Source organism: Oncorhynchus mykiss, chromosome 13 (assembly GCF_013265735.2).
Source record: "Oncorhynchus mykiss isolate Arlee chromosome 13, USDA_OmykA_1.1, whole genome shotgun sequence".
NCBI lineage: Eukaryota > Metazoa > Chordata > Actinopteri > Salmoniformes > Salmonidae > Oncorhynchus > Oncorhynchus mykiss.
This window is the reverse complement of record NC_048577.1, coordinates 36524948-36548689: the sequence shown is the minus strand read 5'-3', so window position 1 is coordinate 36548689 and position 23742 is coordinate 36524948. Positions and strand designations below refer to the sequence as shown.

The 23742-nt window shown below is 42.9% G+C and overlaps 1 protein-coding gene across 1 annotated transcript; it reads right to left on the bottom strand.

Annotated features, from left to right (window-relative positions):
- Positions 1–746: 746 nt before the first annotated feature.
- Positions 747–23051, bottom strand: LOC110486240 (F-box/LRR-repeat protein 20). The gene is made up of 15 exons (XM_036940937.1): positions 22678–23051; positions 16927–16988; positions 11042–11096; positions 10855–10929; positions 10066–10160; positions 9855–9923; positions 9642–9737; positions 9111–9237; positions 8508–8582; positions 7429–7559; positions 6977–7037; positions 5992–6036; positions 5839–5895; positions 5350–5562; positions 747–5188 (listed from the first exon to the last, which is right to left on the bottom strand). Exons 1-15 carry the CDS (start codon positions 22717–22719, stop codon positions 5081–5083), a joined length of 1311 nt encoding a protein of 436 aa, XP_036796832.1. The 5' UTR covers positions 22720–23051; the 3' UTR covers positions 747–5080.
- Between the last annotated feature and the right edge of the window lie 691 nt (positions 23052–23742).

Here is a 23742-nt window from a genome sequence, read left to right as displayed (position 1 = left end):
GCTCTCCTGTGCACTCGTAGACTAATACCCCAGGTGTCTGTAAGCCAGCTAAAAATAAGGTCCCCCCCAATGACAAGATAGGAGGCAAAAACAAGCCACTCCATGCCAGAGGGAAGGAGAAGGAGGAACACAATATCTCGAGCAGCAGGGGGACAACTGGAGCCAAAATGGCCCCCATGTGGCACTATGAGCCCAACAACATCACAAGCTAAGTCGCTGGTCGTCATGGCACTGTAGGACGGGTAGAAGTGTGGTTACTCCCAATGGGGCAGATTGAATGAACAGGATCATTCTTCTGCGATTTCGTCACTGACATCAGATACCCACACACCATTAGTATGAAGACTTGGGTCACATACATGTTTGAATTAAATTTAGCTACAAAGTGGATCAATTAAGTAAAAGAGCATTTAACTACTCGTAACGTAGTTCCAGTCTGCTTCTTCCAACCCTGCACAATCCTCAGGGTTGGGTATCTCAGACTTTTTTTTGGGGAAAGTAGCTTATTGCTGCCCTCTAGTGTTGCGCTAAGGTTTGGACAACATGCATTACATACAGTAACAGGAAAACATGTAGGACTATTACAATATAGTGGAGACTACCTGACCAGGAAAAACTCTAGTCCCTATATATAGCCTATAACTGGGGCCAAGAGTTTTTCCTAGTCAGGCCAGGAAAAATTTCAGAGCAAAATGAATGAACACTTCAACATACTGCAATTACAGAAATAAACAAACAGGCAAATCTTAATAATATATAGTTATATATTTATTCATACATACATATTTATTTATAATCAGTTAATTGTAAAAAAAAAAAAAGAAAAGAAAAAAAAAGGAAAAAAGATTGACATTAATTTATATGAACTACAGTCATTGTGTAAAGTAAATAAAAAAAAAATTAAAAAAGTAAAGTAATCCCCGGGTGTCAAACTACCAAGGACACACTTTAGATCCACCATCTTGTTCACGCAGCCATCCCTCCTCCCCTACCCCCTCCAACACACAGCCTAGTCATAGGGACTGAGTGGACCGATCCAGAATTCAGTCATCTGTCATCTTTCATGTAAACTGCTGGGGAAAAAAGTGGAATGAAGCAGTATAATTGTTTTGCATGTGTTTCGTCTTGACATTCTACAGGATAGTTTGTGTAGTTTATGAGAACCCGGTATGGACATGTTCTCATGTGTTTGTATACTGAATACATTCTAAAAGGTACTGCTCGAGTCTGAATTTGCCTGTTGTCTGTGCTGTCAATAGTGTGTATGTGTAGGCTTGCATGTCTACTCTGCATACCTTCGCTCTCAACTGAGTTATGATTCAGAGAGGACCATGGGAGTGCAAATGGTCAGTGCGTACCGTGTGTGTCTCAGTGTGTCTGTGTATGACTAAGCGAGTAGAAGTGGTGCCTGTGACTCAGCAACTGTGTGAAGAGGGCAAACAGGTGTTCTGGATCCAGGCTTCACCATGACTTTCCTTCCAGTAACTTCAGACCGTACAGAGCAGTGGAAGCACAGTTGCACGTAGCCAGAGGGTGAGTAGTACGAGAGTACATTATGCATCTCTGCCATCTTGGCTCCTGTATGTTCTCTAATCCCCCATAAACCCACATTCAACAAAACAGATCAGACTAGATTCATCTCAGTTTGTATTATCCCCCTCCCACTTCTACCCCTGGCTGACAAATCACAAAATAGAAAATAATCATCATTAAATGTTTTGCCTGTTGGTTTGTTTGAATCTTAGAAGGAAATATGCATTTTTAGGGAACATTAAAACGTTCCTATTGGGCGTACCAACTCAGATTTGTTTCTACAGTGGGCTGGGCTGCATCATGGTGTTAGGGGATCCCCAAAGCAAGGCATAACAAGTAAAGGGAAAGCACATCAGGAGAGGAATCTGTTTCTGCTACATCAGCACACAACCTAGGCCCTAACTCCCCACGTTCCCAGACAACACCTTCATGGAAACACATTCAACACGTTGTATAGCATCCATTATACATACAATGGACACCGGTTCATCCTCATCATTAACTTATTTTACAAATTGCACTGTGTCCAACCCTTCCCCCTGTACAAAGGCTACACTCTGGACAGTAGGTAACAAGAACTCGTAATAGAACACAAACCGCATAAGACCAAAAACCAAGGACTGCAAGAGGGCTCAAACTTAACACTGAACTCATGACTGAATGCAAAACAAAAACAGCCCCACCCCAAAACACACCAAACAGAAAAGAGAGTGGCGAGGGGTGAGAACGAGATGTAGAAGTCACCAACTTGAACAGAAAAAGGCTAAAACAAAGACAACTACAAAAAGAAAAACAGAACAGAGAGAATCGAAGAGGAGAGACAGAAAACAGAGAAGGTTAAAGTGTGGGAGAGGAGGAAGGATCCAGATGAAAGGCTTTGATACTCATGAACAGGGGTCAAAGTCTTTTCATAAGGTGGTAGTTGTGGCGTTTTGGGACACATACCCCTGCACTCCAACATCTGTCAGCAGGCCAGTGTTGTGTGCTCAGCTCACTCCAGGTCAAGATTCTAAACAACTTCCTTGTTCCTATCCAATCCCAGCGGCCCCTCCTCCTCTCATGTCACTGGATCCAGGCAGAAAGAGGGGGCGTTGCGCTGGTGGCAGGGTCAACTTCAATGGCACCCTCTCCCCTGCAAGACCTCATGGGAGTTGAAGGGGCATCACTGTCACTGACCAGATCCCGGTGCCCGCGAGCAACACTGGGCATCTCCTCCTACCCATGTGTGGTTCACCAGCTCGCATTCATAAATAATGTTCATCAACAAGGGAAAAAAAAGACTAAAAGCAACAAAATAAAAATACAGATACTTTGTTTTCGGTTTGCTTTTTCTTTCCGTTCTCCTGGTCTGTCTGGCATCACAAACTCGCAGTGACGTCAATCTTTTTTATTTTATGAGTTTGTGTCTGTATTCTATATTTTGCTGTTGTTAAGACTAGCTTGCCAGGGGCCTGGTTTATTATGTCTCCAAAATGGTTCACTGTCCAAACTACTCCCCATAGCCCCGGAACATTCTCTCTCACACACACACACACACACACACACACACACACACACACACACACACACACACACAGTACGTGTTTGGCTTAACATAGTTCATAGTGCGAGACCCATTGATGTAAATCTCTCCTTCACACCATGGTCTGTGGTGTGGTTTAGCTGGCTGCGGGGCTGGATTTCCACAGTACTTACATATATTACATTTAAAAAACTAGAATTGTTACATGCAACATTTGGCATCTTCTCAAGTCCCCACGTGTAAGTCTCAATTGGTGTCCTTTTTAGAAAAATATTCACCATTCTCTCTTTTTTTTTGTACAATGAAGCTTCTGATTGTAACAGAGAAAGGGGAAGGGGGAAAGGGTATTGAGCTGTGTGTGTGTGTGCGCGCGCATGTTCAAGTGTGTGTAGTCATGTGGCAGTAAACTATTAGGTGAGTCAGAGACTCTGTCATAATTTTGCTGGATAAACTCAGCATATCCCCTAGCAGGCCTGCATTAAGCTGCAGCTACTTTGCAGCTACTTTGAGTCTAGATAAGAACTACCACCTACTGCATCTACACTATGTTTGTGAGTGTGTGTGTTTGGGGGGGGGGGGGGGGGCAGTTTAATGGTTGTAGAAGACACCATTTTCCACTAGCACTTAAAATTAGGGCCAAATTAGAACTGTTTCGAATGGAATTCCCAAATTCGAGCCAGAGCAGGCCAGTTTCACAACTGGTCAAGCTGGTAACGCAGTTAAAAAAAAAAATATATGTAAATTAAAAAATCACTGCTGGGTGCTCCCAACGTTTAGCTAGCTCATCTGGGTGTGTGAGCTGACAGCTAGCACATGGACAAGCAGTAATGCAGTAGTTAGACATGACACGAATTACCACCACAGCTGGATCCATATATCTTTGCACTACACAAACCTTTATGACAACAGTCAGCCCTAAAATGATAGCTACCATTATTAGCTAGCATTTCAGAGTTAAAACAAGCTACTGTAGCTAGCTAAAATGAGCTAGCAGGAATTGTAGCTGGCCAGGTCGTAGTTGCATCATATTAAACCGGTTGCCTGGTTTGCGAATGGCAACGCTAACCGTTTGGCTAGTTAGCAAGCTAAATACATGGCTCCGAGTATGGCTAGCACTGACAGGAGTATGGGTTAAAGTTATTTAAATTCACCCTCACAATGCTTTAACTTCGTCAACATCTTGCCAGTTAGCAACATTAGCGAAGCCAGCTGCAGTCACATATTGACTACATAGCAACATGACATCATTTATTCTATTTGGAGGCAGCGGAAACGCAATTTCAGCTTGCCCACCAAGGACAGTCCAACCTGGGTTGACTTCAAAGTGCCAATGGAAACCGGTCTTTTGTAATAAAAAAAAAACTGGCCTAGCTATATGTTTGGAGTGGGCAGTCTGGAACCAGAGGATAACAAAGAGCAGTTATGTCTAGAGGTAGCTTGTCAGTCGTTGAAAGATTCTGAGGGCATTCCTACCAAACCAATATCCTCATAGCTCTAGCCATGTTTCTGGTTATCCTCCCAACACCCAGACACATTGGATGTGAGTTTCTGATCCAAACCTATCTTCCTGATCCTTCAGTAAAAGGTCATACTAGTCCATTGGGAACCTTGTATCCAGTGAGCCCTAGTTTCATGTAGTCCATACAGTGTATCAGGAGCCTAATCTGTAAACAGCAGTGGTTCTATTATGTAATCCTCCCTGTAATGCTGGGTGGTCTTTAGCACATGGGCCTGGGGACAGCAGGGAATGTACTGACGCTCATCTGTGGTGATGTGTGTGTGGGTGTGTGTTTATTTGTGTGTTTGACAAAGGCTGTTGTGAGTGGGTTTGGGAACGTCGTGGGGAAGGTTCTTCCCAGACCCTGTGGTGGTTGGGCTCTCTCCCTCTCTCTGCAGCTCCAATCGGGGGGGGGGGGGGGGGGGGGCACACCAGCATGTATACCTGGAGGCCGGATCGGACCAGGCCGAGCCAGGTTGGGTGGAAGGGCAGATTTTTTTTTTTTTGGGGGGGGCGCAGTCTTCACATCATAGCAGGATACAGCAACGACAGAATCTCTGGCGACTCCCCCCGACCGAGGGTGGTGGGGTGACTGGGGCGAAATACGCGTGCACTTTGATGTTAGGTAGATGGGTCTGGAGAGGAGGAGAGAAAGAGATAAAAAACACAAGTGTTGGTGTAAGGGTCTATACAACCGCATCTAAGAAATGTTAATTCCTCTACTGTAATCTATGCGAGTCTGGGTGTCTGTGCACAACGCATAAGCAGCAATGTACGCTGTAGCACCAGTGTCTACCCTTAGTCTCTTAATGCCTGCGCGGGTGATCTGCTGGCAGTCGTAGAGCTCGATGCGGTCCAGGCTGTGGCAGGTCTTCAGGTGCTCCAGCGAGGCGTCCGTGATCAGGGGGCAGTTGTCCAGCTCGATCACCTCCAGCCGGTCGTGGGCACAGGGCCCGCTGCCCAGATGTCTGATGCCATCATCAGTAATCAGCTCACAGTGAGACAGGCTCTGAGTGAGTGAGTGAGTGAGTGAGTGAGTGAGTGAGTGAGTGAGTGAGTGAGTGAGAGAGAGAGAGAGAACAACAAGGGAACACAGTTTAGAACAGCAATACTACTGCCACCCGACACACTGGGTGTCTTTTGTTATTAACACCATGAGACTGTGGATTATCTAAGAAACAAGTTCTTCTGAAATGTATTTCGTAGAATTTCAAGAGGTTCCTTAGATTGAACAAAGCATGTTTGAGACAAGCTCCTAGGATAGAAGCCATTAGCTAGTGCTCACCAGAACTTGCAGACGAGGGCAGTGGATGGACAACTGGATGAGTGTGCCGTCCGTGATCTGGGGAGAGACATAAACAAACGTATCCTTCTGGTGGATGTGCTACAGTGTATGTTAGTGTGTGTGGGAACGTACGTGTTGCACAGGCTAGCTCACCTGCACACACTCTTCCAGGTCCATCTTTTCCAGCTCATGACAATTCTGCCACAAAAAAAAAAGAACACTAAGACAGCACATATACACTACCGTTCAAAAGTTTGCTGGCCTTCTAGGTAGCGTTACAAAGAAAAAGCCATATCTCAGACTGGCCTATAAAGAGAAAAGATTAAGATGGGCAAAAGAACACAGACACAAGACCAGCAACCCGGAGTTGCCTCTTCACTGTTGACGTTGAGTCTGGTGATTTGTGGGTACTATTTAATGAAGCTGCCAGTTGAGGACTTGTGAAGCATCCGTTTCTCAAACTAGACACTAATGTACTTGTCCTCTTGCTCAGTTGTGCACTGGGGCCTCCCACTCTTTCTATTCTGCTTAGAGCCAGTTCGCACTGTTCTGTGAAGGGAGAAGTACACAGCGTTGTACGAGATCTTCAGTTTCTTGGCAATTTCTCTCATTGAATAACCTTAATTTATCAGAACAAGAATTTACTGACGAGTTTCAGAAGAAAGTTCTTTGTTTCTGGCCATTTTGAGCCTGTAATCAAACCCACAAATGCTGATGCTCCAGATACTCAACTTGTCTAAAGAAGGCCAGTTATATTGCTTCTTCAATCAGAACAGTTTTCAGCTGTGCTAACATGATTGCAAAAGGGTTTTCTAATGATCAATTTACCTTTTAAAATGATAAACTTGGATTAGCTAACACAACCGGTCATTGGAACACAGGAGTGATGGTTGCTGATAATGGGCCGCTGTACACCTATGTAGATATTCCATAAGAAATCAGCAGTTTCCAGCTACAATAGTCATTTACAACATTAACAATGTCTACACTGTATTTCTGATCAATTTGATGTTATTTTAAATTGACAAAAAAATAATGATTTTCTTTTAAAAACAAGGAAATGTCTAGGTGACCCCAAACTTTTGAACGGTAGTGTATGTCAGAGGTGTGTGTGACCTGCTTCAGTTTCCACACTCACCCTTGCCAGTGTAGTGAAGCCCACATCTGTGAGCTGAGAGCAGCGAGCCACCTCTAATATTCTGAAAGGAGACAGGACATACTGTTATGGTCGGGGGAACTGCTATGTATTGACGTGTGAGGAAATACAAGATGGGTTAACTTGGGCACTAACCAGAAAGGAGAGCGGGGTGTATTTGAGTCGTTAATGTATGAAGGGTTGTATGGGGTTTCTGGTGGTATTTGGAGTGAACAGGGGATAGAAGCAGGGATGGGTGGGGGTAGCGTGGATGTGGGTTGGATGAGGCGGGCTTGGTGGGGACACACACACACACACACACACACACACACACACACACACACACACACACACACACACACACACACACACACACACACACCTTAGACCAGTGTGGAGGGGTTTGAGCAAAGTTCGGGGTGAGGAGGTAGAATAGGAGCAAAGGGAGTACCAACCTGAGGCGCGGGCAGTTCAGTCCCAAGGCGTGGAGGATGGCGTCTGTGATGTTGGCACAACCTGAGACACACAGCGACTGCAGATGGTGACAGCCCCGGCATATAGTAATGAGACCTTCATCTGTGATCTGCTGCTCAGAGGGAAACAGGCACGGGTAACTAGCAGAACTTCCACAGCATCAAACAGCTATAACACCATTATTACAAAATTAACATAATATTACCATAACTGATGCCGTAGGCTATGAATATCCACCTCAGAACGGTGAATGAGAATCATATCTTGTTTTGTGATATATTTTCATCTCTTTTCCCTCTATAGTTCTGATCTTACAAGATTGCAGAAAGTTGCGAGGGGGAACCACACAGAGAAAACATAGGTGTAAAAAGAGAGAGACAGAGAGGATGAAAAAGAGGTGAGTCTGGCAAAAGAAGAGAGGGAGCTGTTGAAAGATGGGAGACATTGAGAAGGAGACAAGGAATGAAAGAGGGAGGGAAGGAGGGAGGGAGGGAGGGAAGGAGGGAAGGAGGGAGGGAAGGAGGGAGGGAGGGAGGGAGGGAGGGAGGGAGGGAGGGAGGGAGGGAGGGAGGGAGGGAGAGGCATTTGGGGTGTAGACATAACAGGAAGGGAATTTGGAGACACCGATAAAGAGGATGCCAGAGAAACAAATGTGTTGTCTGGGTGGATTTCACACGCTATTCGTTATGTAGGTTAGATGGCAGGGCAGGCCTCAGTCCACACCAGTCCCTCTACTGCAGGGCAGGATGCAGACTGACTGAGCAGCCTTGTACACAAAAGAAGTCCACAAAAAAAACAGCAGAGAGGCAGGACATTACTCATTTACCTTCCATATGGATGGCCACAACAGCTATTAGAGATTCCTCATTTCTCAAATTCCTAATTTCTCAATGACAAACCTATTCAGGAGTTACTAGCCCCCAACCCACCACAACAAAGCATTCAGCCCCAAACATGATGGGTGCTGAAATATCAAGCAAGACACTCACTTTATTTTGGAGCTGTGACCAGCAGGTTTTGCTGTTATGTGACCTAAACACTGAAAGAGGTGCTTGCTTACCGAACACGTCTGTAAGTTGAGAGTGACCAGCTCTGGACAGTGTGCACCAATGTGCTTCAGTGCTTCATCCTCCAACTAGTTAATATGTGGAGACGGAAAGAAGCAGAGAGAAATAGGCAGAGAGAGAGAGGCAGAGAGAGGCAGAGGCAGAGAGACAGAGAGACAGAGACAGAGAGAGACAGAGAGAGAGAGAGACAGAGAGTCATTTGAAATCCCATTAGCAGTGCACCAAGGTAACCCCACCAATGTGGTAGCTAGCTAACCCCCTCCTGCAACTAAATGCCCTACCTGCTGTTTGGATCTACCATCCCCATAACACTGCGTGCAATACAAACATTAGCCCTGGTCTCATATCTAGACTAGCTAAGCCCCTCAATCAGCCCTTCAGTTTACCTATATCTTAACGCTTCATCCTCCTAGCTACAATACGAACCTTATGCGATCCGTTTGTTCATTTCACCTCCCAAGGGTGTCTGAATACCTCTCACACATCCAGTCTCTTCTTCTGTTAATGCACCTTTCTTAGACCGAGGTAGAGACCTTGTGCTTTTTAATGGTTCCATCTCTAGCGGACCCGTTTGTTGCCCTTTGCCCTGGCCCTACCTGTGTGCAGCCCTTGAGGAAAAGGCCTTTGAGTCCGGGACAGCATCGTACCAAGGCCTGGATGCCATCCTTAGTCACCTGGTCACACCACGAGATGTTGAGCTGCTCTAACAGAGGACAGCCCTCGCTGCAGGGGGAGAAAATGGGTCAGACCCCGGCACAGATATTACATAAAAAGACAGCAAAACAACAAATGTGCCCCCAAATGTATGCACATCCCCTGAATAACGGAATTACCTGTTCACCCTACGCCTGCACAACAGATGCAACCATCTGCTCCTGCTGAGGAGACTCCCCGGTGTGTGTGTGAGAGAGTGAGTATTGTCGGAGTCTTGGAAAAACCTTGTATCTCAAAAAAGTCCCAGGATATTTTGATTGGCTTATATTCGTCCTAGAGTCAACAAACTGTCACGGAGCATGAAGAGGGATGACTACAATCCAATCACCAAAAGGTGAGTGACAAGGTTTTTCCAGGAATGCTGACAGTATGAGTGTGTGTGCACGAGAGAGGGAGAAAGAGAGACCCCTCACCTAAGTGCTTTGAGTGACAGGTTGGTGATTGAGGTACAGGACGCGAGGTCCAAGTGCTTGAGCTTGGGACAGAACTTACTGAGGCTATTACATGTGCTGCATGGGAGAGAAAGAGACAAGAGGCTTACATGTATAATAATGTAACAATTTAGTACATTAACGAAACATAATTATACTAGACAAACATAATAAGGCATAAATGTCTGCAAATACCTGTCAGTAATCTTGGTGCAGCCATTTAAACTAAGCAGCTCAATATTCCTGCAGTTCTGGGAGAAGGTTCTGTTGAAAAACAAACAGGAACAGACATATTTGCACTGGAGTGTGTGTACTTCCCCTCCAGCTCCCACAATCAATCTCCTCCCCTCACCCTCCTCAGTGCCAAGAGTGCCCAGTCTAGTCCAGATTCCTAGTCAATCCTCACCTCAGAGCGCTGTCCCCCACCCCCAGACAGCCCCGCAGACTCAACTTCCTCAGGAATCCCCCACATCGTTTCGAAATGTTCTCCACCACTCGCCCCTGCAACACACGGACACAAACAAACACCTCTCACAAACCAGATTCATCCCGGGATCATCTTCACTTTCACATACATGCAAAAATACATGTGGCAGGAGCATAGGGTAGGAGTCTGCCTGTTTAGGCTAAACTCAACCATCTTTGTAAACACTGACTGCTTGACTTGAACCCATTTCACAGAGCCTGTTGTGAGTGTCTGTCTTCATATGGCACTCAAGTCTGGCAAACACAATTATACTTGACCTGGCGTTCAGGTCGTTCATCGTTGATTATGGCAATGTACTAAACGTGTCACGTGTGTGAATACATCAGTCATACATTTCAAATGCCTTTAAATGGTCATCTGTTGTCATCCATGCAGTGACAGGGTCAATAGACTGACATACAGTACATGGCATTGACTGTGGTGAACGCACAACATCAATAGTAGTCAATTAAAACTTTCCTTTGGTAGACAACCAGCTGCTAAGGTCCTGAATTCAATCTTAGATAATCACGGTATGTGGGTTTAATGTCAACGTTGTTTGTGTTTATAAGGTCAAAGCCATGAATATCCACTTTGTTTCCATAAAAGATGGCAAGACAGACAGACAAAAAAACAAAACAAAAAAATCAATGGCAGGTGAGGATGAGATGGAGAGGATAGGAGAGAGAAGAGGTGAGGAAAAATACGGTTTATGCGAGACTTCCTGACCTCAATATCTCTCTGAAAGTCGAAAAGGTCAATCCTCTGCCAATTACTGCCGTCCAGGGCGAGCACATTCCACGACTGAGGGAGAGATGGGCACAAGGTCAACTTCACTGGTTTCACTATTCTGTCCAACACACAATTGAACACACTCACACTGAACCAAATACACACTTCAGAAACACAAACTCACCCGTGAGACCTGGGCACAGCGACAGAGTGTCACCACATCCAGAAAGGAGAAGATTCTGGAACACAGACAGGGATGGTTCAGAACCCCTGGTACCCAGAACCAGAGCCCTCTATGTATACAAGGCTCTACCCAGAATCCCTGTTCTACCCTATAATTACATATAGAACTCTGCCACTTTGTTTGATGAGCATGACACTTATGATTGTGTTATTGTGTGGGTGACTTTATGTTAACTTTACTATGGTTATTGTGCTTGAAGGCTAGATAAATGTTTACTTTTGCAGAGCGAGATTGTGTTGTGGGGCATTAACACACACAATATGTTAAAAACACCTCTTTCCATGACAGACTAACCATGTGAATCCAGGTGAAAGCTATGATCCCTCATTTGTCACTCGTTAAAGCCACTTCAAATCAGTGTAGATGAAGGGGAGGAGACAGGTTAAAGAAGGATTTGAGACAACTGGGAATGTGTGCCATTCAGAGGGTGTATGGGCAAGACAAAAAAGGTAGGTGCCTTTGAACAGAGTACGGCAGTAGGTGCCAGGAGCACCGATTTGTGTCGAGAACTGTAAACGATGCTGGGTTTTTCACGCTCAACAGTTTCCTGTGTGTATCAACAATGGTCCACAAGCCAAAGGACATCCAGCCAACTTGACAACTGTGGACTGGAGTCAACATGGGCTAGCATCGCTGTGGAACGCTTTCGACACCTTGTACAGTCGTGGCCAAAAGTTTTGAGAATGACACAAATATTAATTTTCACAAAGTCTGCTGCCTCAGTTTGTATGATGGCAATTTGCATATACTACAGAATGTTATGAAGAGTGATCAGATGAATTGCAATTAATTGCAAAGTCCCTCTTTTCCATGCAAATTAACTGAATCCCCAAAACATTTCCACTGCATTTCAGCCCTGCCACAAAAGGACCAGCTGACATCATGTCAGTGATTCTCTCGTTAACACAGGTGTGAGTGTTGAGGAGGACAAGGCTGGAGATCCCTCTGTCATGCTGATGGAGTTAAAATAACAGACTGGAAGCTTCAGAAGGAGGGTGGTGCTTGGAATCATTGTTCTTCCTCTGTTGATCATGGTTACCTGCAAGGAAACATGTGCAGTCATCATTGCTTTGCACAAAAAGGGCTTCACAGGCAAGGATATTGCTGCCAGTAAGATTGCACCTAAATCAACAATTTACCACATCATCAAGAACACTGAAGGAGAGCGGTTCAATTGTTGTGAAGAAGGCTTCAGGGCGCCCAAGAAAGTCCAGCAAGCGCCAGGACCGTCTCCTAAAGTTGATTCAGCTGCGGGATCGGGGCACCACCAGTACAGAGCTTGCTCGGGAATGGCAGCAGACAGGTGTGAGTGCATCTGCACGCACAGTGAGGCAAAGACTTTTGGAGGATGGCCTGGTGTCAAGAGGATGGCCTGGTGTCAAAAAACATCAGGGACAGACTGATATTCTGCAAAAGGTAACAGGGATTGGACTGCTGAGGGTTAAAGTCATTTTCTCGAATGAATCCCTTTTCCGACTGTTTGGGGCATCCGGAAGCAAGCTTGTCTGGAGAAGACAAGGTGAGCGCTAACATCAGTCCTGTGTCATGCCAACAGTAAAGCATCCTGAGACCTTACATGTGTGGGGTTGCTTCTCAGCCAAGGAACTGGGCTCACTCGCAATTTTGCCTAAGAACACAGCCATGAATAAAGAATAGTACCAACACTTCCTCCGAAAGCAACTTCTCTCAACCATCCAGGAACAGTTTGGTGACGAACAATGCCTTTTCCAGCATGATGGAGCACTTTGTCATAAGGCAAAAGTGATAACTAAGTGGCTCGGGGAACAAAACATTGATATTTTGGGTCCATGGCGAGGAAACTCCCCAGACCTTAATCCCATTGAGAACTTGTGGTCAATCCTCAAGAGGCGGGTGGACAAATAAAAAACCCACAAATTCTGACAAACTCCAAGCATTGATTATGCAAGAATGCCATCAGTCAGGATGTGGCACAGAAGTTAATTGACAGTATTCCAGGGCGGATTGCAGAGGTCTTGAAAAAGAAGGGTCAACACTGCAAATTTGGACTCTTTGCATCAACTTCATGTAATTGTCAAAGCTTTTGACACTTATGAAATGCTTGTAGTTATACTTCAGTATTCATAGTAACATCTGACAAGAAATATCTAAAGACACTGAAGCAGCAGACTTTGTGAAAATTAATATTTGTGTCATTCTCAAAACTTTTGGCCACAACTGTAGAGTCCATGCCCCGACGAATTGAGGCTGTTCTGAGGGCGAAAACGGGGGTGCAACTAAATATTAAGGTGTTCCTAATGTTTGGTATACTCAGTGTGTGTGTACAATACCAGTCAAAAGTTTGGACACACCTACTCATTCAAGGTTTCTTCTTTGTTTGAACTATTTTCTACATTGTAGAACAATAGTAAAGACATCAAAATTATAAGATAACATATGGAATCATGTAGTAACTAACACTTTTATTTTAGATTCTTCAAAGTAGCCACCCTTTGCCTTGACAGTTTTGCACACTCTTGGCATTCTCTCAACCAGCTTCACCTGGAATGCTTTTCCAACAGTCTTGAAGGACTTCCCACATATTCTGAGCACTTGTTGGCTGCTTTTCCTTCATTCTGTGGTCCAACGCATCCCAAACCATCCCAATTGGGATGAGGTCGGGTGATTGTGGAGACCAGGTCATTTGATGCAGCACTACATCACTCTCCTTCTTGGTCAAATAGCCCTTACACAGCCTGGAGATATAGTGGGTCATTGTCCTGTTGAAAAACAAATGATAGTCCCACTAAGCGCAAACCAGATGGGATGGCGTATCGCTGCAGAATGCTGTGGTAGCCATGCTGGTTAAGTGTGCCTTGAATTCTAAATAAATCACTGGCAGTGTCACCAGCAAAGCACCCACACAACTCCTCCTCCATGCATCACGGTGGGAACCATACACGCAGAGATCATCCGTTCACCTACTCGGTGTCTCACAAAGACACAGCGGTTGGTACCAAAAATCTCAAATTTGGACTCAGATTTCCACTGGTCTAATGTCCTTTGCTTGTGTTTCTTGGCCCAAGAAAGGCTCTTAATAATAATAATATTGGTGTCCTTTAGTAGTGATTTCTTTGCAGCAATTCAACCATGAAAGCCTGATTCATGCAGTCTCTTCTGAACAGTTGATGATGAGATGTCTGTTACTTGAACGCTGTAAAGCATTTATTTGGGCTGCAATTTCTAATGCTTTCAAAGTTCTTGAAATTGACTGACCTTCATGTCTTAAAAGTAATGAGGACTGTCGTTTCTCTTTGTTAATTTGAGCTGTTCTTGCCATAAAGCGAACTTGGTCTTTTACCAAATAGGGCTATCTGCTGTATAGCATCCCTACCTTGTCACAACACAACTGATTGGCTCAAACACATTAAGGAAAGAAATTCCACAAATTAACAAGGCACACCTGATAATTTAAATGCATTCCAGGTGACTACCTCATGAAGCTGGTTGAGAGTATGCCAAGAGTGTGCAAAGCTGTCATCAAGGCAAAGGGTGGCTACTTTAAAGAATCTCAAAAATATGTTGTTTTGTTTTTAAACTTATTTTTTTTCACCTTTATTTAACAAGGTAGGCTAGTTGAGAACAAGTTCCCATTTACAACTGCGACCTGGCCAAGATAAAGCAAAACAGACAACAGTTACACATGGAATAAACAAGCCAATAACACAATAAACAAAAAACATTTTTTTGTTTCTACATGTGTTATTTCATAGTTTTGATCTTCACTATTATTCTACAATGTAGAAAATTGTAAAAATAAAGAAAAACCCAGGAATGAGTAGGTGTGTCAACTTTTGACTGGTACTGCATGTACAGTTGAAGTTGTCAGTTAACATACACCTTTGCCAAATACAGTTTTTTTTCCACAATTCCTTACATTTAATCCTAGTACAAATTCCCTGTTTTAGGTCAGTTAGGATCACCACTTTATTTTAAGAATGTAAAATGTCAGAATAATAGTGAGAATGACTTATTTCAGCTTCTGACCCACATTCCCAGTGGGTCAGAAGTTAACATACACTCAACTAGTATTTGGTAGAATTGCCTTTAAATTGCCATAGATTTTAGTAGATTTAAGTCAAACTGTGTTTTTGGTAAGCAACTCCTGTGTAGATTTAGCATTGCGTTTTAGGTTATTGTCCTGCAGAAAGGTGAATTAATCTAGGATTTTGCCTGTGCTTAGCTCCATTCCATTAATTGTCTTATCCTGAAAAACTCCCCAGACCTTAACGATTGCAAGCATACCCATAACATTATGCAGCAACCACTATGCTTGAAAATATGTAGAGTGGTACTCCGTAACGTATTGGCCTCCTAAAATAACACTGTATTACGGACAAAAAGTTAATTGCTTTGCCACATTTTTTGCATTATTACTTTAGTGCCTTGTTGCAAACAGGATGCATGATTGTTTTCAAATATTTGAATTCTGTACAGGCTTCCTTTTCACTATCAATTAGGTTAGTATTGTGGAGTAACTACAACGCTGTTGAGCCATCCTCAGTTCTCCCATCACAGCCATTAAACTATGTAACGGTTTTAAAGTCACCACCGGCCTCATGGTGAAATCCATGAGCAGTTTCCTTCCTCTCTGGCAACTGAGTTAGGAAGGTCACCTGTATCTTTGTAACGACTGGGTGAATTGATACAGCATCCAAAGTGTAAATAATAACTTCACCATGCTCAAATGGATTTTCAAGGTAGGCTTTTAAATTCTTCGCCCATCTACCAATAGGTAGCCTTCTTTGCGAGGCATTGGAAAACGTCTCTGGTCTTTATGGTTGAATTTGTGTTTGAAATTCACTGCTCGACTGAGGGACCTTACAATTATCTGTATGTGTGGGGTACAGAGATGAGGTAGTCATTCAAAAACTATTCTTCCATACAACGTACGCCACTCGTTAAGACATTTTTTTTTACTCCTGAACTTATTTAGGCTTGCCATAACAAAGGGGTTGAATACTTATTGAGTAAAGACATTTCAGCTTTTAATTTATATTACATTTGTAAACATTTCCATAAACAATTCCACTTCGACATTATTGGGTATTGTGTGTAGGCCAGTGAACCAAAAAATTGAAATGTTACCCATTTTTTAATTTAGGTTGTAACACAAAATGTGGAAGAAGTCAAGGTGTGATTACTGCCTTGCCATCTATGCCCTTCAAGAATAGGTATGTATGTGTGATGGATTCATATGGAACACATGGCACTCTGCAGCCCAGTGTGATTTAGGGTGAGTATAATGTTGCAATTGGCCTCGGCAAGCCTGCCCCTAACCCAAAAGCCCTAGTAAATCAGAGCTCAGTCTGTGGCCCCCCGCACCTTCAGCACACCCCCAACCGTCAGCACCTCTATCCCAGACCGTTCTGCTGGTGAGACCCAGGCTTGAGTTATGGCCTCCATTTTCTGTTTGCTCAAGGGCTTTTACTTTTTTTGTTTTGCTTAATTGATTTGAATGTTTTATAGCCCAGACCATCTGTGTTTAATTAGTTTTAGCATTGGGGGAGGGGAAATTGGGGCTAGTGGGATGGGGCGCATGAGGGAGAGCGGCAGATGGCAGTTGGTCGGTGATGTTGACCAAACCACTAGAGCCCCGGTATAGTCACCCTTTGTTTCTAAGGTGGATCATGGCTAAGTGTCACGATGTAACCTCCCAAATGGTCAGTGGCTGTGTTGTGTGGAGCAGATGGATGAGTGTACATGGCTGTGTTTTGGGCAGGTTAAGATGTCTGATGGCGTTGAGCATGTGGCATGGTATATTCTGTGTGCGCATACGGCCGAGTCATTGGAAAGCCCTCGCTCACCGTAGCAACAGCTCCTTGGGCAGTTTCTTATTGATGACGGCCTCGTCGCTGTTTGAGAACATCTGTGAGGAAGAGATGAAGAAGAGCGTGTTAACTTCCTCTGGCTCCGTCGTTCACAGCAGGACTGGCCTAGACTTCCTCTATTCTCTCTGGCCCCGCCCCAAGGAAAGCTCCAGCATATAAACGATCACCATCAGTAGATAGGTTCAACGTCAAAGCTTGATGGGAGAAAGGGGGTGATACAGTGAGTGCGGTGGAGATTGAGAGGAAGGGTGACATTTTCTGCCTCCTAATCAAACCCGGTGTGAAATGTCACTTGCTTCCTTCCTGTCTGATCATCTCACTGTTTTCTTGCTTCCCATGTTTACGTTGTAAATGTCTGAACAGTGACGACAGAAGAGGTGTTTTAACACACCCACAGACAGAGAATTAGGACCCATGAGATATTCAGTCCCTCGATACACTGAAAGATGATGTCATGGAAAATAGTATCCTACTCTAGTTTGCAGAGTTCCCATATTTAGGAGCAAACTTACATTTGTCCAAGTATGAAGCACTTAATGGGTAAGTCAATTGCATTTGTCTTTGATTCCTGGGGCCACCCATACAACATTGGTTGTATGACTAAGGCTGCATTTACACAAGCAGCCCAATTCTGATAGGCCAATTAAATTCAGATTTTTTTTTGTCTTTCGATCAATCTTATCAGCTCTGAAAAAGATGCGCGAAAAGATCTGATGTGATTGGTCAAAAACACCAATTAGTGGGACAAATATCTTAGTTGGCCTGTCGCTAAGACGCTTTGGATAACTTTGGTCTGCTAAATGGCATATATTATTTTAAAAATGATTCATGGGAGGAGTATTGTAGTCAGAATAGGACCTGTCAAATGCAGTAATGCTGAACCATACTGGTGTTCCATGTAATGACAAAGATATCAAGCATAAACAGGAATATACTTAATCCATTGTAGAGACTTGAGCAAATTTCTGACAAAGTCAACATGAGTCTGCTGTTAGCCTGACCTCCAATATATGTATATTTTGAATGTGAATCTATGATTTGTCTGTTAACTTATAATACAAATTCAGGAGACACACTGGGTCAATAGTACATTAAGCCTGTCCTATGATCCCTGTTTACTTCCACACTTAGGGAGCAGGAAAGGACAGGCATTTCGCTTTTGGGGCAAATTCACTCTGACAAGCATGCCTTTCAGAGAACTACTCAACGGGTCAAATAATCCACGGCCATTTCCAAAATAACCAGATGCTCATGGTCTGGGGCGTATAGGCTACGTTGTTTTTCATTTGTGGTGTAACATTATGTGATCGTTTGCAGGGCCACAGTAGTTATTGGTCATTTCCATGTAAAGAGGACCCATGAGCACCAACATGTGAAATCCACATGAGCATATCAAATCTGGTGTCAAATGAAAGCGAAGACTATATTTTTGAGAAGGCATACATACATACATACATTTAAAAAAATCCATCCTAAACATTTCAGAATGAGTAAAGGCTTTGATTTCGGGCCAAACAGATGGAAAAGGGGTCTTAGAAAACATCTACCAGAAAAAGTCTTTAAAAAAAAAAGGTAATAAAAATACATAAAAACACAACAATGCTTAAGGAAATAAAGACCCCTGCCAACTAATAAACATGTTTTCTATAACTTTTTTGCCTTGTGTAAGTTTAAGAAACATTGCCCTGTGCCTTGAAATTCCTTTACCAAAAACCAACATATCTTTAAGTAACAAGTAAAGGTAGACCTATCAATAAAGTTACTGTTTTTACAGATATCCATTTTGTTAATTCATTATTAAGTGATTAAACCCCCCCCCCCCCCAATTGGTAAGTGATTTTCTGAAATTGGCTACAATGGTAAACTATACTCTACCGAACTCTACTGTTCTGTCCTTCACTGAGCTCTATTGTGCTGTACTGTACTTTGAATGTCCAAGCTTGTGAAACAGAGGTCTATGATTGGTTTTGATTTGGTCCATTCAAATTTGGTCTTGTCTGGGGGCAGAGCTCATTAAAATAATAGCCTGTGTGTAGAATAATACCCAAATATGCAGAGGAGGATATTACATATTTATACCTTTTGTGTACCTATTTAGGATACAACACTATGAAGAGAATGATATGCATATCCATTATTATGCATTTCTGTGTAGTACAGATCAGGGACCCATGACGAAATTCTGTTACCGCAATTCCGTTACTGGGTGTAAATCCACTTCACTTGCTGTAGTTTAATAATCAAAAGAGATTTTTCAAAGTCAATGTCTCAGGTCATAGCTGACATCGCAGTCTGTCTGCAGACATTGTTGAATCTTAATTCGGAGCAGATGTTTAGAGTTTCTGGAAAACGTTGACACAGGGAGATTTTTATGAAATTCTGTTACCAAACTTTGCATCTGCACAGTTCTTCCAGTAAATGTGTTATTGTAAAAGGTTCCGTGTAAATTGCTTTCAAAACTATTCCTTGTGCATAGGCTTGTTAAACTTTGAAATCAATGGTTTTTGTTGGGCATACATTTTAAGCGAAAAATCTACACAATTCCGTTACCGTGGAACTGCCCTTATGGTTTGAGTATGTTATGTCACACATTTTTACAAAGTACCTTTTCTTGAATGGTAAATACTCTTTCATGTGATATATCCTATTGTACAGTGCATTCAGAAAGCATTCAGACCCCTTGACTTTCTCCACATCTTGTTACATTACAGCCTTATTCTAAAAAAATGTATTCAATTGTTTCCCCCCCTCAATCTCCACACATTACCCCATGACAAAGCAAAACGTTTTCAGATCCTTTACTCAGTACTTTGTTAAAGCACCTTTGGCAGCGATTACAGCCTGGAGTCTCCTTGGGTATGACGCTTGGCACACCTATATTTGGGGAGTTTCTCCCATTCTTCTCTGCAGATCCTCTCAAGCTCTGTCAAGTTGGATGGGGAGCGTCGACGCACAGCTATTTTCAGGTCTCTCCAGAGATGTTCGATCGGGTTAAAGTGTGGGCTCTGACTGGGCCACTTAAGAACATTCAGATACTTGTCCCGAAGCCACTCCTGCGTTGTGTTGGCTGTGTACATAAGGTTGTTGTCCTGTTGGAAGGTGAACCTTCACCCCAGTCTGAGGTCCTGAGCGCTCTGGAGCAGGTTTTCATCAAGAATCTCTGTACTTTGCGCAGTTCATCTTTCCCTCAATCCTGACTAGTCTCAGTCCCTGCCTCTGAAAAACATCCCCACAGTATGATGCTGGCACCATCTTGCTTCACCATAGGGATGGTGCCAGGTTTGCTCCAGAAGTGACACTTGGCATTCAGTCCAAAGAGTTAAATCTTGGTTTCATCAGACCAGATAATGTTGTTTCTCATGGTCTGAAAGTCCTTTAGATAACTTTTGGTAAACTCCAAGTGGGATGTGCCTTTTAATGAGGAGTGGCTTCCATAAAGGCCTGATTGGTGGAGTGCTGCAGAGATGGTTGTCTTTCTGGAAGGTTCTCCCATCTCCACAGACAAACTCTGGAGCTCTGTCAGAGTGACCATCGGGTTCTTGGTCACCTCCCTGACCAATGCCCTTCTCCCCGGATTGCTCAGTTTGGCCTGGCGGCCAGCTCTAGGGAGAGTCTTGGTGGTTCCAAACTTCTTTCATTTAAGAATGGAGACCACCGTGTTCTTGGAGACCTTCAATGCTCCCGAAAAGTTTTGGTACCCTTCCCCAGATCTGTGCCTCGACACAATCCTGTCTCGGCACTCTACGAACAATTCCTTCTATCTCATGCCTTGGTTTTTGCTCTGACATGCACTGTCAACTATGGGTATCTTACAGGTGTGTGCCTTTCCAAATCATGTCCATTTACCACAGGTGGACTCCAATCATCCTGGAAACAGGATGCTCCTGAGCTAAATTTCAAGGCACATAGCAAAGGACCTGAATACGTGTGTAAATAAGGTTTCTGTTTTTGCTGATTTTATAAATTAATAAAATAAATTATAAATACATTTCTGAAAACCTGTTTTCACTTTGTCATTATTGGGTATTGTTTGTTGGTTGATATATATTTCATCCATTTTAGAATAAGGCTGTAACGTAACAAAATGTGGAAAAAGTCAAGAGGTCTTGAACACTTTCCGAATGCACTGTAAATCAAATGGTTTGAAATAAGGCTAAATCATACTCATACTATTTAGGAAGTTTTCAAATAATTTGGATCCTTTCCCATCATGATAAGTTATAAGTTAAATGTACAAATTGTTCTCTAACCTTTGAATATGAAATCTAGATATGAATGACTTTATATTAGTTCAATAACTGACAGTGTGGTCTAAAAAACGTTGAAATAGAATGTTCAGAATACAAGACACAATTCAAAGCCAATGGGTTAACATTCTCTTATAACATTTTTGTCTCTGGTCTATGAAAAACTGTTGAAAATGCTCAAGACTTAAGGGATATGTGTTGCCTTGCCTTGGTTACAGTACATGTACTGGTATATGAACTGAGCTCACTGACTGATTCACACTAAGAATTTCTGAAGACAACACACCTCATCCCTTTGGAAACTAAATACGCACAACACAAAATTGTTTATCTCTAACTGTAGCGTTTCAATGTACAAACACTAGGCCTCTTGACAATATGCAATATGTCGATCCATAAAAAAAAAACAGGGGCGTGACTAAGAATAGGCCTGCCTATAAATGCAACACAATTTCAATTCTACTCTGCAAACCGTTAACGTCCTTTGTTATTGGCTAATAAACTACAGATCACGTATCTGCCGCAGATGTCAGCTTGTCAGGCCAGACGGTACGGCCTGAATCTTCTGAGTCGTCAGCTGTTGCACTTTAAAAATAAATAAAACCACAAATCCTACGCCGCCTAGATGAGGATTAAACAACAGAGTGCTCATGGTAGACAGGCCAATGTCACGGTGTGAACACACACACACACGAGTGGCATTTGTTAGACTATTTATCCAAAGCAATATTTCACATTTGGTGCATTCTTTATCGCTGCGTATAAAGGGACAAACTTTGCCACAACGTTGAATAACGATCGCTTGCATAAAAAACAACATGGGACTTCTATCAACGTACACATCTATAGGGAAATTGTAGCCTGTATGATTTGAAAAACAGATATATTGTTGTATTTGCTGTTGATATTCAGAGTGTGGTGGTGGACTAGCCGAGTCGTGGCCGAGCGAATGGCCCATCTGTATTAGAATCAACCAGCAGCGGCCATGAGTCTACACACAACAGAACCATAGCTGATCAAAGACAACATTCCAATTCGTCAACTCTGTGAAATAACTCAGTCACACAGTAGGATGAAGTAGGCCCAAATATGATATCACATTTTATGTTTATAAAACGATGGGAAATGTAGGGCTTCGTATCAGTGTGAAGCCTAAAAGTCTGTGTTTGTGCCATTGTCTTTGTTTTGACGGCACAAAGAGAAAGCTCGGATAGGCTCCACAATTTTAAAATCAGCCTTAACCTATGAATGCTTTATAAAACAAATTGTTAAACTATAATCCAATTTAATAATTGTACATTCTGGTAGGCTATTGAAGAAATCAAGATGTTGTCGTTACTTGAAAACAACATGTTTGCCCTAATCCAAACATTGACTGCGGAAGCTGCATCGGTGCGCAACCATGGACGCAGTTTAACAAACACCATAACACCAATCAAAAATAATTGTCATCTATCAATCGCATATATTATAAACTCACCTCAAACCGGCTCCGCGAAACACCATTAACCTCCTTCCCCATCTCGGACGGTGGTTTACCCGACTCGATCAGGGGGATAAGTAATTCGGTGTTAAAATTACAGTAACGTGTAGATATCGGCGCTCGTCTTGGAAACCCCAGTCCAAAGCTACCATGCTACCGTTGTTTCGGCAGCTGCGACGGCGGATTTAATCGTTTTTTTCGGTTTGTAACACAATTGCAATAGCCTACCTCTCGACAACTGCCCCAGCCAACAACCCGAACTCTTATATCTCCGCTCACTAGTTCGCCCTCCCCTCCACCGTTCCCCCTTTATCTGTGAACACTGCTTTTAGCATTAGCCTTCTTTATTATGGACACAAATAATGACATTTGATAATAACCATGGACGATGTATAGCCTACATGCATTTTTCATCAGGGCAATATTCTGCCATTATTTAGAATTCTATAGAATTAGGCCTAGCCTATTTCTCCCTTTAGCCTAGGCCCTGCCTATATCATTGGGCTATGGGATATCAAAACATTAACCTTAAATAACTGTGATATAAAGGAGAACACTATGCAATTGCAGTTTATTGGTAGTCCTACTGTATATGCTATTGTGCTGTCCAGTTGTCATTGGAGCCATGTGAGGCCTAGTTTCGGACAGGAGCGTAACCTACCTGCGATTTGTTTTGTAGTTTTTTGTGTGTTGTCTTTCATGCAGGATAAAGGGCATAATGATGTTGCATAAATAAAGATTACATACATAATATCATCGCCTTTTGCATATACCTACTTTGTGTGTATACACATAACTGGTCATAATAATGTCAACATATCTTTATTAAAAAATAATGCACTGTGGTGTCCATTATTTCCCATTATAAAACGTGTGTATATATATATATATATATATATATATATATATATATATATCAAACTTCAATAGCCCCTGACAAAACAATGGACAACATTCTGAAACTGCCAATCTGATGAACGAATTGATACATTGTAACTTTGTTGTTGCTGTTTGGGGAAAGAGCACTTCCGCTTTGGACTGCTTCCAGCTGCAAGAAACCAA